The 12,734-nt window shown below is 41.4% G+C and overlaps 1 protein-coding gene across 1 annotated transcript; it reads left to right on the top strand.

Annotated features, from left to right (window-relative positions):
• Nucleotides 1–5,309: 5,309 nt before the first annotated feature.
• On the top strand, nt 5,310–12,641 carry SKIC8 (SKI8 subunit of superkiller complex). Its single transcript, XM_063412216.1, has 10 exons — nt 5,310–5,447; nt 5,541–5,568; nt 5,926–6,031; nt 6,863–7,035; nt 8,088–8,236; nt 8,558–8,651; nt 9,440–9,533; nt 10,188–10,280; nt 10,865–10,943; nt 12,358–12,641. Exons 1-10 carry the CDS (start codon nt 5,436–5,438, stop codon nt 12,445–12,447), a joined length of 918 nt encoding a protein of 305 aa, XP_063268286.1. The 5' UTR covers nt 5,310–5,435; the 3' UTR covers nt 12,448–12,641.
• The last annotated feature ends 93 nt before the right edge of the window (nt 12,642–12,734 follow it).

Raw genomic sequence — 12,734 nt, 5'->3', positions numbered from 1 at the left:
TATATGAGTTATTTATGGAACCAATTCAGTAGAGACTTGAACATGTGTTCAGGACCCAGTAAAATCCATGAGACATGAACACATGGTCTTGCTGTGCAGGAATAGGATGTTGAATCACCACTGTAAAATGGGCTTTCACAGCCAGCAACAACAGTGATTTAACCAATCTGTATGGTTTGAGTCAAGCATCTCATCCAGAGGTAGCTGAACATAATGTTTTATGATGTGCCATACTTAGTCCTCCTCCCTCTGACTTCCATGGGAGCCAGAGCTTGCAGAGCTCCGGAATTTATCCTCCAGCAGAACTCCTCTGTGTAAGGTTAATACCATCAATTTGATTCACAGGGGTTTGTGAGCCAGACAGGCAAACTGAAGAAGAAAAAGCCTCTCTCACAAGGAGACAAGGACACGAAAGAGGTTGCCCAGCAAAGTCATCAAAGCAAACAGCATGAATGAGACAGTGTTGATGAAGACAGAAGTGGCATTGAAGGCTGCAATAACAAAGCAGGGCAGTGACATGAAGATAAGTGGCAAAGTAATTGTCTGGTTGAGCCAAGTGTATCCATACAGTCCATCTGCCAGCAACCCATGCAAATGGGCACTGAAGATCTAAGTACCTATTTATGTAAATATATTCCAAATGGTGACACAAAAATACATAGGAAAAAATACTTAGTAAACACAACTAAAAGTTTTTGAGAGTGTGAGCTAATTATTATGAACATCCTTAGCATCTACTGCCAAAGAACAAATGGTTTTCTTCCTGGTTTTTCTTACTAATTATTCAAAAAAGCTGGAGTTGTGTCCTCTACATTTGATCCTGATAAAAGTTTATAATATAAAAAAGACTCTTGATGTTACAATTGCTCTGGACCCCCACTCCAGCAAAAAAAAATTGTCTAAAAGCCAATTTTAGCAGCTAAGTGGATTATCAATTTTAAGAGAGTCTCTAAGAAGAATAAAGTTAATAACATTTTACAGTGAAGCAAATAACATATCCAGAGACTGGATCCATGGTGCCTTCATTTCATCCTTAGTGAATTGTAAATAGCTTGGTCAGGCAGAGAATATTACACAGCAGGTGAAGGAAACCCCTTTCTTCCTCTCTGTTCAGTTCAGCAGCCTATTCAAGTCTTTGGCTGTATGGATCAGAAAAAGAAAAAAAAAAAGGAGGTGCTTTCTCTTGTCTTCTTTACCACAGCTCTTCATAAGCTCAAGTGACCCAGATGCAGGCAGAGCCAGCATTCTGAGTAGAGAAGTGCAGGGCATTCCCGATGCCTTCCTCCTCCTGCTTTGTGAGAATAGCATCTCACTTCACACAGGCAGTGACTGCAGACATTCACTGGCACTTGGGGACTGAACAGACTTGGCTGAGGGTGGCACAGAAGAACCTTCCATTACACATTACATATGGATATCAAAGTAAAAAGGACACAATCAAGCTTAGAAGAGTGCCTTAGATTATGTGGTCAATACTTAGTAGCTCACAACTAAACAGTCAATTATTAATTGACAGCCAAAAGTGTTTTCCTGAAGCTCAAGCGGTCCAGTTTTGGTGCATAAGGTCATCAGGTCATTCCCAGCTGTCAGGTATATCTGAAGCCACAATAGCAAGTGACATACATTAATTTTGGTAAAACATGTGAAATTCATCATCCTGGAGAGAAAAGTTTTACTACTAGACTTGATGCATGGGTTGAAACTTTGTGCTTTCTATAAGTCAGTCCCAACTACATGCATGATGTTTTAAAGGGCTTTATTTCAATCCTGACAAATGAGGACCAGATGTTTATCGTAGTTGCATTCTATATGGTCATTCAATATTTCAGGCTCATTTTAAGGTCTGAGAAACTCTCTCTAATGCACCTCTTGCTCCTTAAAAAAAGAAAGCTGTGAGAGAGAATAAAATAAAGAATAAAATAAGATCATTCTGATTAGGTAAATAAATGAAGAAAGAACTGAAGTCTTTACACTGGGAGTAAGAGAAGATAGGTAGAAAATAATGTCTGGGTTCAGTTATCATCAAGCACACACCAATTGTTAGAAAATCTTTCACGAAAAACAATTACTTTTGCCCATTTTTGGTTTTTTAAATTATTCCTTTTAAAACAACTGTGCTCTGAAAGGTTCTCTTTGACATATATATGCCATAGGCAGGAGGTTAAAGGGCCTGTAATTACATCTGACCATTCTGGCTTCTCTGCAGATGACGGTGGGGATGACGTTCCTCCCATGGGGAAGCGAGTCTAGTTTTTAGGATTTATTTGTTCAATTAACTGTTTTATTTCCTTCTTTTCTTCCTAAAACCAGCTGCTCATTCACTCCAATCTCACTGCCCACCTTATCCATTCCAAAGGAACATGATCCATTCTGAAGGAAAGTACTATCCAGGCCAAGCTTTCCCCTGACCACAAGCCCACCAGGACACTTCAGGCTGGAACTACACAGGGCCATTAAACAACACAAAGGATTCTCTGCTCCTGCCACAACTGTTCAGAGTCCCTGGACACAGAACAATGTGAAATGATTAATGTTTCATAGTGAATGCCAGCCTCCTGGAAAGAGGATGGAGATGCTCCTGCTGCCCCACAACGGGCAGATGGTATACATATACCTATATATATAAATATGTATATAAATATATATATAAAAACCTGCACACAGGCTTCATGCTCTGTCAGAAGTCGCCCTTTGTTTCTGCAGCACCTGTGGGTGACCAATCCTACACTGAACCCTGAGATGGAAAAACAAACCCCAAACTGATGGATCAGTCCTGAAAGGAGCCTGGAATTGAATCCAGCTCTCTGCAGGTACAGTTGTAATACTGTCCCTTTCCTAAACCAACATGGCGTGACATTAGTAACCACAAAAATACATGTTCCTGCATTACTCACTTTGGCAAACACCACCACATAACTTAAATACCATTCTCATCTTCCTCAAACCCACTAGCAAATGAATTATTTAGTGTGGAGCAGAAAGAGAAGCTGACATGTCTGGTATTTGAATGCAGCAGTGTTCATGTACCTGCAGAGCTGGAGCCCCCAGTTAATAATCTATCCTTCCTGTTTAATGGAAGTTCATATGTCTTCAAGACCTTAATGAATCAAGGCTTGCTTGGCATTCATCTTGTGTGTGAGGTTGGTGCTGAACTGTGAATGGTGATCTGAACTGGGACTGTAGTAACAGGCCACAATGGTGCTCAGCCTTTATTTTTAGATTGTTGTGCTCTCAATGTGTTTTCTGCAACTGAACTTTGGGCTGGGAAGTGCCTTTTGCTATGTTCATGTGGCATCCAAAGACATGACCTAATTCACTTCTATGTGTAAGCACAATATGAGGGTGATCATAATTTTAATATGTCAGGTTTGTTCCCTGTAACGTTGTTTTAAAAGCTGTCATTTGAACCCACAGGCACTGCCAAGGCATTGCTGTGATCAGGGCTGAAATACCCATACTGACACAATGCTCCAGAACAAGGACAGACATACAGAAACCTGCTCTCAGTTACTATTCCACAGAGACAATTTATCTGTAAATCAGAGATGTGGCACACTTTGCTTCAGATTATCTCTTGATGCACCAAAGCAGCATCTAATCAGCTTTCACTCTATCAAACACAGATTTGTGTCATAAGAGATGTAGGAAATATCCCACAATCTCACTCTGCTCTCTCACAGGAGAACAGGAACAATCTTTTCCCAGGAAGACCTAAGATGTTCACTATACAGAGTAAACACCAGTGCACAGAGAGAACTTTGCATGATATGAAACCTCTGCAGGGATTAGAAACACTTTGTCTGTCACAGATTATGTTACAGTCCTGCAGTACTCTATACAGAACTGTAAAACCAAGCTTAATTATTTGAACATAAGGTGAAAGTAGTACATTTTAAGTGCACATTTAAATGGAAGAATTCTTAGAAGAATCGTGGCAAGAAATAGAATAACTTATTTTATCTTTGGAGAATGTTTACCATTGCATCATTACGAACAAGAAAACGAGGATTTCTGAAATTCAAGACATTAAAGCTGTATGCTTTAAAATCTTCTCAAAGCTCAACCTAATCAGAGAACTAAGGATTCTGTAATTATATGTAAAAGTCTGTAATTATGTGTAAGAGTTTTACCCAGATTTTCATTCTTGACTGCAGAACTGTGTTCAGACACATTCAGAATTCCTGTTTCGGTTGTTACTCTGCTTACTCAGACAAGTTCTATTGATCTTAAAGAGCTTTGTGTACACATAAAAACTGATTAAGAGCTGTGAAAGACCACTGATCCTTTGTCTTTAATTTTAAGCCTCAGGGAATCTGATTTATTCTCCTGAACTTTAGTTCTGACATTTTTTCCACTTCTAACTCAAGCAGAGGTAGCAACTTGAAAAACTTCGGCTTCCAAAACAAAAGTCACTTTTTTTTTTTGGTCTTACACAGATGATTAGCAGGGAAATTTCCTTTCTGGAGCACAAGGAGTGGCTGAGAGCCCTGTGGGGACTCAGCCTGGAGGAGGCTCAGGGGGGACCTTCTTGCTCTCTGTAACTCCGAGAGGAGCATGCAGCCAGGTGGAGGGGATCAGTCTCTTCTCCCAGGAAAAAAGTGACAGCACCAGAGGAAGCAGCCTCAAGCTGTATCAAAGCAGGTTCAGGCTGGACATCAGGAAGAATTTCTTCTCAGAAAGGGCAGTGAGGCTTTGGGACAAGCTGCCCACGGAGGTGGTGGAGTCACCACGCCTGGAGTGTTCCAGAAATGATCGCGTGTGGCACCTGGTGCTCTGGCCTAGTTGACAAGGTGGTCAACTTAGGTTGGACTTGATGATCTTGCAGGTCCCTTCGAGCCTTAATGCTTCTGTGATTCTGTGAAGTCAAAGCTTTCTGTGCTGTGGTGAGAGCCACGGGCAGTGCTGCAGCCCCAGGAGCGTGGGGTCGGTCAGGCCGTGCTCAGCCTGCCCCTAGCCTCCTCCACACCTCAGGCAAGAGGCAGCCAGCTCAGCCTTCCTCGGGAGCTCCTGCCGGGCCGGGCCGGCGGAATGAACGCACCCCTGAGTCCTTGGCGGGTGTGACAGCTCACACCGTCACCGCCATCGCAGCTCGGCAGGGCATCCGCCACTGGTACCACACACTGAAGATCTCGGAGCTTCTGACATCGGTGGCGCAGGCCCCGCGACCGGGGCTCCTATGTGTGAGCGGGAGGGGGTGAGCGAGAGGCGGCGATGAAGGTGTAAACTGCGGGACGCTGAGGGCGCTGCGGGCGGCGCGCTGCTCCCGCAGTGTCTGCCCGGGCCTCCCGCCCACAGGGCGGCGCTGCAGGCGCGGAGCCGCAGGGCGCTGAGCAGCGCCGCTCTCGGTGGCACCGAGGTCATCAAGGCGCGACGGCGGCAGGAACCGTGTCCGGCTCCCTCCAGAGCGCTCCAGACGGGCTTGTTTTCAGAAAGACATGACCACGCAGGTAATTAAAAACACAGCGTTAGCTAAGCTAACTGCTGGCTTGAGGTGTTATATATATAGGCTGCTCATGTGTAATATTATTTTTTCTTTCTAGTACGGTATTCTCTTCAAGCAAGAGCAAGGTGAGCAAACGCTGACGGGTATTGAGCAGTGTTGGTGTTCCGGGATGATGTAAAGTTGATAGTGCCAGGTTTCCATGTGAGGAGACCTGGTTATGTTTATATTGGGCATAAATCTGAGTAACTCGGGGGCAGCTGTGCTGCTTTTTCAGCAGTGACGCTGGTCACACAACACATTGCATATTTTGCAACAAAGAAAATAGTGACAAGGCTCTCGGAGCACTCAAATAGACCTGAGGAGCGGGGGGGGTGGTTATTGCCAACATTGCAGCTAGCCATTTCAACATTAATAAAACTGGTTGTGGCCTTCTATCAAAAGAAAATTCTTAAATTTTAATTGCTGTGCTTATATTCTTGTAGCTCACGATGATGCCATTTGGTCAGTTGCCTGGGGAAAGAATAAGAATGATGGTTCTGAAACAGTCATCTCTGGCTCTCTGGATGATCTGGTGAAGGTCTGGAAGTGGTAAGGGCTCCATGTTGACCTGTGTTAGGCCTTGGAAGCAGTCAGTGTGGAGCAGCCCTGAATTCCCTGAATTCCCACAGGCTGCAGGGATGTTTGACTTTACCTCAGGGAAGGGGTAGCCTGGCACACAGAGCTGCTTCTTTGAGCAAGTTTATCTCCACTGCTGTGTGCTTTCTTTTGGAGTGGTGGCATTCTGGTGTGCTTTCTTTTCCAAAGAATGAGAATCCTTTTGGAAATGCATGTCAGAGAATACTTGATGTACTTCTAAACCAAAGAATGAGATATGCATCTTTTGATGAAACAGCACATTTGGAGATGTGTAATATGAATGCAATAATAGGAATAGTGAGAAAGTGGAAATGACATCTTCCTTTTTTTATTGAAAAAAAGATCCTTATAATCCTTATGGAAGTGTGCTTTAGCAAAGAAGTTATTCTGTCTCTTAGGCAAAGCAGTGTGAAGGATGTGCTTCCCTGCAGTGACAGGTTTAGCTTGGTTAGGGTGACTGTGAGAATGTCAGTCATGGTATTTGTGCTGAGCTCGTCAGCCCTGTGAGCACCCACAGACTGGTGTGTGATGGACATTTTTGGTGGAATGGCTTCCAAACTTAAAACAAAGTACCTGCTTTGCAGGAATATGGTAAATTATTGATTTGTCAGTTCTTTAGGTACTGAGAGCGTGTGTGTAGCCCTTTGCATTTCATGGGAGGACTTGGATTGCCTTGTGTTGAACAAATGGAGCCATGTGGATTGTCTGTTTTGTGTGAGGCTGGGGAATCGCTCAGCACCCCCAGCTGTTCCTAATGAGGCTTTTCTTTCCCTTGCACCGAAGGAATGATGAGAAGCTGGATCTGCAGTGGACTCTGGAGGGTCACCAGCTGGGGGTGGTGTCTGTGGACATCAGCCACACGGGTGCCATTGCAGCATCCAGCTCCCTGGACGCCCACATTCGCCTCTGGGATTTGGAGACTGGCAAACAGATCAAGTCCATAGACGCTGGTCCTGGTGAGACACCAGTACTGAGCTGGCTCTGCAGGAGAACAATCTGACCCTTCCTGGCAAATACTGAACACTGGGGGATTGGGGTATATGAGGGGATTAAGGTCTTTGGGGGGTTTAATCTTTTCTATATTTGCAGAAGTCTTAAAGGTTTTAGGAACTCAACACAAAGCAGCATCAGACAATTTTACATTTATTTTTACACGTTACTTGTGCTTTCTCAGGTACACATAGTTGGCTTTTTTGCTGTATGCATAAAGCAGATTGGAAACCAGCTTGCATGTATTGGTAAAGGGATATTTGGAAGAAATAATTGAAGTGCTTATTCAGATGGATTTACAAAGGAGCTCTGAATGTTCTTCATAACACTGCAGCAAATTTGAGCCATGCATTTGATCCTTTTTTATCCAGCACGTCCAATCCTGAGCAAGCAAGTCAAAGCAGTTATCAATGGTAACAATGCTAATGTTCTCCAAGCTGGAATTCAGAGCCTAAGGTCTTATTCCAAGTATTTCATGAGTCCACTGGAAGTCATGAATTTAAGAACAGTCTTGCAGTGTTTTAGGCAATTAATATTAAGCTTTTAGAAAAAAACTTGTGAATTGCATTGTGCCATATAAATACATTGCATTACTATGAAAAATGATGCGTTTTTTACATTCAGTTGCAGGAATGTTATCTGTGTTACGTTTGTATATCTTCATTTCTCCTGCATCTTCTGTGCTTTGCTATGTACTAGTGTTGCATTTTTTAGCAGTTTCAATCTTTTGGTACCGGGGAAAAAGTAATAATGTAGACTTAACTGATGCAGTCTTAAATTCTAAATTTATTGTTACACAAGGGTCTCATAAGATCAAGGTCTTACTAGGAATGTAATCTTTTACTAAATGTAAGTAAATGGCTCAAGATACACTCCATTAATTACATAGAAGGGGTAACTTGATGAGCTTGTACATTCTCAGAGGGTGAAAAATCTAAACAGATGCATACAAAACTGACACTGTTGAATAAGAACCAGGAACAGGATCCAGCTAATTGGTTTTTATTTTTTAATACAGTTGATGCTTGGTCCCTGGCTTTTTCACCTGATTCCCAGTACCTTGCAACAGGAAGTCACGTGGGGAAAGTAAATATTTTCGGTGTTGAATCTGGAAAGAAAGAGTATTCTCTGGACACCAGAGGAAAGTTCATCCTTAGCATTGCATATGTAAGAAGCACAATTGATAATTCCTGATGAGAAATTGCTATTCTTGTAACATGTTGTAAATAGGTATTCTTGTTTCCATCTATCAGTTTATCTCTATAATAATACTAACTGACAGCCATAGTTCCAAATACAAATTGTGTGACATTTTCCCCCTGCACATCTGGAAAATATATTTGGATCTTGCTTAAAGTCTTCTGGATTTTTGGAGCTCAGGTATCTTGCAGAGATCATTATTTGTGAAAAGTTTCCAAGGGAATGTCAGAGCTTACACAGCATAAATGCACACAGATGTTGAATCACACTTTCTGTGTTTCATTACAGAGTCCAGATGGAAAATACTTGGCCAGTGGAGCAATAGATGGCATTATCAATATTTTTGATATTGCAACTGGAAAACTTCTGCATACGCTAGAAGGTATGGTTTGGTTATTTGCAGTACCCAAATTCTGGCCTCATTTCTGACAAAACTAAAGGGTAATAATGCAAGTCAGAATAAGCTACAACAACCATGGCAAAAGTGAGTTGACATTTTTGTCCATTGGATAGTATTTAGTTACTTAGTGTGCTCTAACCTAAACCACTTAAAATATTAGAGGCAAACTGTAAACTCAGGCTTATATCATAAATGCTTTTTTTAAAAGATACAGTCACAGATGCTTAACTAAATTCTTAAATTGTAGCTCCTTGTATTGCAGAAAAGTACAGTGGAAAGAAGCCAAGCCACATGTGTGCGGCCATGCATTTTTTTCTGCCATACGTTTTTCATGCCATGGTTTTTTATGGTGTTTTTTCTAAAGCAACTTTTTGCTGTTCTAAAAAATAACTGAACATTTTATGTTGTAGAAGACATGCATTTTTTTCTAACAGATAAATGGGCTTTTAATGTTCATGCAGTTTCTGCCCAGTTGTAACCAAAACCCCAATCACTTAAATAGGCAATCATACTATAAAATATGACATAATTTCTAATAAAGATCCACGCCTGAAAGAAATGAGATACTCTCTGTTTCAGATATGCCTTAACATTCACAGTTGAGAATTGCTGTCCGTTTCCATTTTCTGTTGCGGGAAGAAGCCTCTAGAGAGAAAGAGGCTTCAGAGGCTGCTCTCTCTGAGCAGGCAGTGCTGTTGTGGCATAGCCTGCTGTGTTGCTGGCATCAGTGAGAGGAATGCCAGCCCTGATCCGTGTCCCTGTGCCTGCAGGCCACGCCATGCCCATCCGCTCGCTGACCTTCTCCCCTGACTCCCAGTTACTCGTCACCGCCTCCGATGACGGCTACATCAAAATCTACGATGTGTGAGTGGGGACTCCCAGCCCTGCTGGCACCACAGCCACGGTTTAGAGAGGCTGAGGGTTTGATCTATGTGAAACATTGATCAAACCCTCAGCTCTCCAGAATTCCTTTCAGCTTTTGGTGACTTTTACATAATAAATAATCTTAAATCGTAAAATACTACATCCTTACATAGGTTTTAAAAGTGTAGAGGTAGAAGAAAGCTGTAACTTAAAACAAATTACTTTCCTCATATTTGCCTGGAGGCAGTAAGCTAATTCTTCTGTGTATCTGTCCTGTGAGCTTGTGTTCACCCTTCCTCAACATCTGTTCTGTACACAAGAAATTATATTTATGTCCTGTTTCTGTTGCATCTTGCAATACCTTGGAAGACCCTGGGAGGAAAAGGCCCTGCTCTAGTGGTTTCACCCCCTATACCTGCATTGCTTTGGCGTTGGTGAAACTGTTTGTTCTCCAGTTTATCTTCTTAGTGATTTATTTTTATGTTAACTATTTGAAATGGAAAAACAGAATCAGATGTAACACCAGTTCAGCTTGAATGAACAAATGTCCAGAAGTCACCTATTGAACCATTCTTGATTGCACTAGCTAGAGTATATTCCTGTTGCTTTTTCCCTGGAATTCACAAAGCAGATGTTAACGTGTTCTTTCCACAGGCAACATGCAAACTTGGCTGGTACATTAAGTGGTCACGGATCCTGGGTTTTAAATGTAGCATTTTGTCCTGATGATACCCATTTTGTTTCCAGGTATTGAGGATTTTTAATTGTTTGTGATTACTGAAAAAAAACATGATTTTATAAGGGGAGATGGATCATAAAAATTAAATGTGTACAAATTGCAGTGGGATCTATAATGAAATAACATAAAATTTAAAGGTTCGAGCCAATCTGTGGTGTGATACCAGCTATAGTGAGAGCATTTTACAGAGTAAGTCATCCCACTGCAGTGTAGTTCCTGACAAGTGAGAAACACTTAACCTAAGAGAAGGGCAGTTTGAGTCTAAATAGCTGAAAAATTGCTGTTGAATCAAGAATTACAACTTAAACTAGTAGTACATTAATCTCCTTGAACTTTAGTATTAATTCTTAAAAGAGCTGAGACAGCTGGGGGATCAAGTATATGTAACAGGAATTTCCTTGGATGTTGAAACTGTAAATTTATTTTAAATTAATGGAACCTTGTAGAAGATGCAGTCCTTTGCTACTTCATCCCTGTATTTGATGGGTGAAAGAGGGTTTCTTATGTCTACCATATGATACCCTTTAATATTTGCACTAAACTTTAGTTAATCTACTAATTTAAACATTGATCAGTATTATTTTTCTTTCAGCTCATCTGATAAAAGTGTAAAAGTTTGGGATGCTGGAATGAGGACCTGTGTCCATACTTTCTTTGACCACCAAGATCAGGTATGGCTGCTATTCTGTAAGTCAGCACATTCCCAGGAAAGCTTATTTAGTTGTGCACAATAGTGCTTCACCTTGGTGCTGCAGCTCCAGGCTTGCAGTAATGCAACTTTAGCTTGCTCTGATCAAATTCTAGAAGTTGTGGTTATTTAGCACTTAATATTGACCTAGTACTCCCAAGTGTATACACTGATCTCATACAATTAACTAACAGTTTTCAGTCCCAAATAAAGGCAATCCTGAGTGGCCAAAGTCTCACCAGACTCTTTATTTGTTACCTTATTTTATTTACTTATTTCTGTCACTTACACAGCAGGTGCATGTGTAAAGGTGGAAATACTTATTTAAAAGGATGGAATTACTTAAACAGATGCTTGAAAGCAGCCTGAAAACTTGGGAGTTTTTCCTCCTCCAGTGTCTGTAATACTTGAGGGTTTTTAATTTATTGCTCAATGATAGCTAGTTGTGAGGGAAGGAGTTAGGTTTCTACCCATTTATTCTTTGTCCAAATGTCAGGTGATAAATAGAACAATGTTATATTTTAATGGATCACTGAGCTAGAAACAAAGGATATTCTTCCAGATTTTATTTGAATGTTTTCTTCCGTAGTACTTTCTTGCTGGTAACCTTTTCAGTTATCTATAGCTATGGGGGTTTTAATATTGAAGTTCCAAGTAGGACTTCATTTGCCCCGTTGTTTTAGCTGTTGAATATAATCTTGTTCAGTCTGTGGCAAACAGAGACGTATCCGTTACTGGGAATGCTGGGTTTGGATACTCATGCAAAATAGTGTACAAGATTGCTCAAAATGTACTGTTGTCAACACACTCACTCTGCATTTCACATTAATGTGCTGGGTGGCCTTCACCCTTCCTGATGTCATTGTGATGGAGATGGGTGTCACGTAAAAGCTTGTGAAACTGTCTTAAGTCAGAGGACTGACCTGAATTTTTAAAGTTCTGCACTGGTAGGTCAATGGTTCTCTGAAGGAGCTCAAGGATAAACCAAGTCATTCTTCAGTCTGTGTCAGTCTGCTGACAAATGACAAATACTTCCTCTCTTGCTTTCCTGCACTGTAAAATACTATTTTCAGAAAGGGCTGCAGGATGGGCAAGAGAGAAAATGCTTGGGTTCTTTATGCAAACTGGGAAAGTACTTTCAAGCCCTGCTCGAGTATCTCTGGCTTGGTTAGGCACTGTCAGTGGGAGTGGCTGTAGGACTCGTCAGGCTGCTAGAGGGCAGGATCCTGTTCTGCACTGGCAGCCTTAGCTGCTGTGGAAGAAGCCAGAACTGCACCAGTTCTAAGCCCAAGACTTTCCAATAATCCTTTCCCTGCTGCTTGTAATAAATATGACGGCCACAAAGTTGTTTTTTTTTTCTTTGTCCTCTCTTGATAAGCTGGTATATGTCTTTACAGGTTTGGGGAGTGAAATACAATGGAAGTGGGTCCAAAATTGTGTCTGTTGGTGATGACCAAGAAATCCATATTTATGACTGTCCAGTTTAAATGTCTTGACTCAGATGCTTCAGTAAATCTCTTGTAGCAGTTTCAAGGGACTGCTACTGTCCTATGTGATTTTTCAGTGTGATAAAAGCATATCATACTGATCTGCCAAACCCAGCTATGTTTATTTCTAATTTTGATTTTGTTTAGCATGAGAAGAAGTCTTACTTTTATAAAATAAAAGCTACAGTTTCAAATCCTTGTGTCCAATTCTTGGAAAAAAGTATTTTTGGAAATATGTAGTCATGGGTGAAGTAACTGCTCAGTTAATCGCCCCTGCCTTCAAACAT

Source organism: Prinia subflava, chromosome 15 (genome assembly GCF_021018805.1).
Source record: "Prinia subflava isolate CZ2003 ecotype Zambia chromosome 15, Cam_Psub_1.2, whole genome shotgun sequence".
Lineage (NCBI taxonomy): Eukaryota > Metazoa > Chordata > Aves > Passeriformes > Cisticolidae > Prinia > Prinia subflava.
Note: the sequence above shows the minus strand (reverse complement) of the source record. Positions and strands in the feature narration are given on the sequence as shown.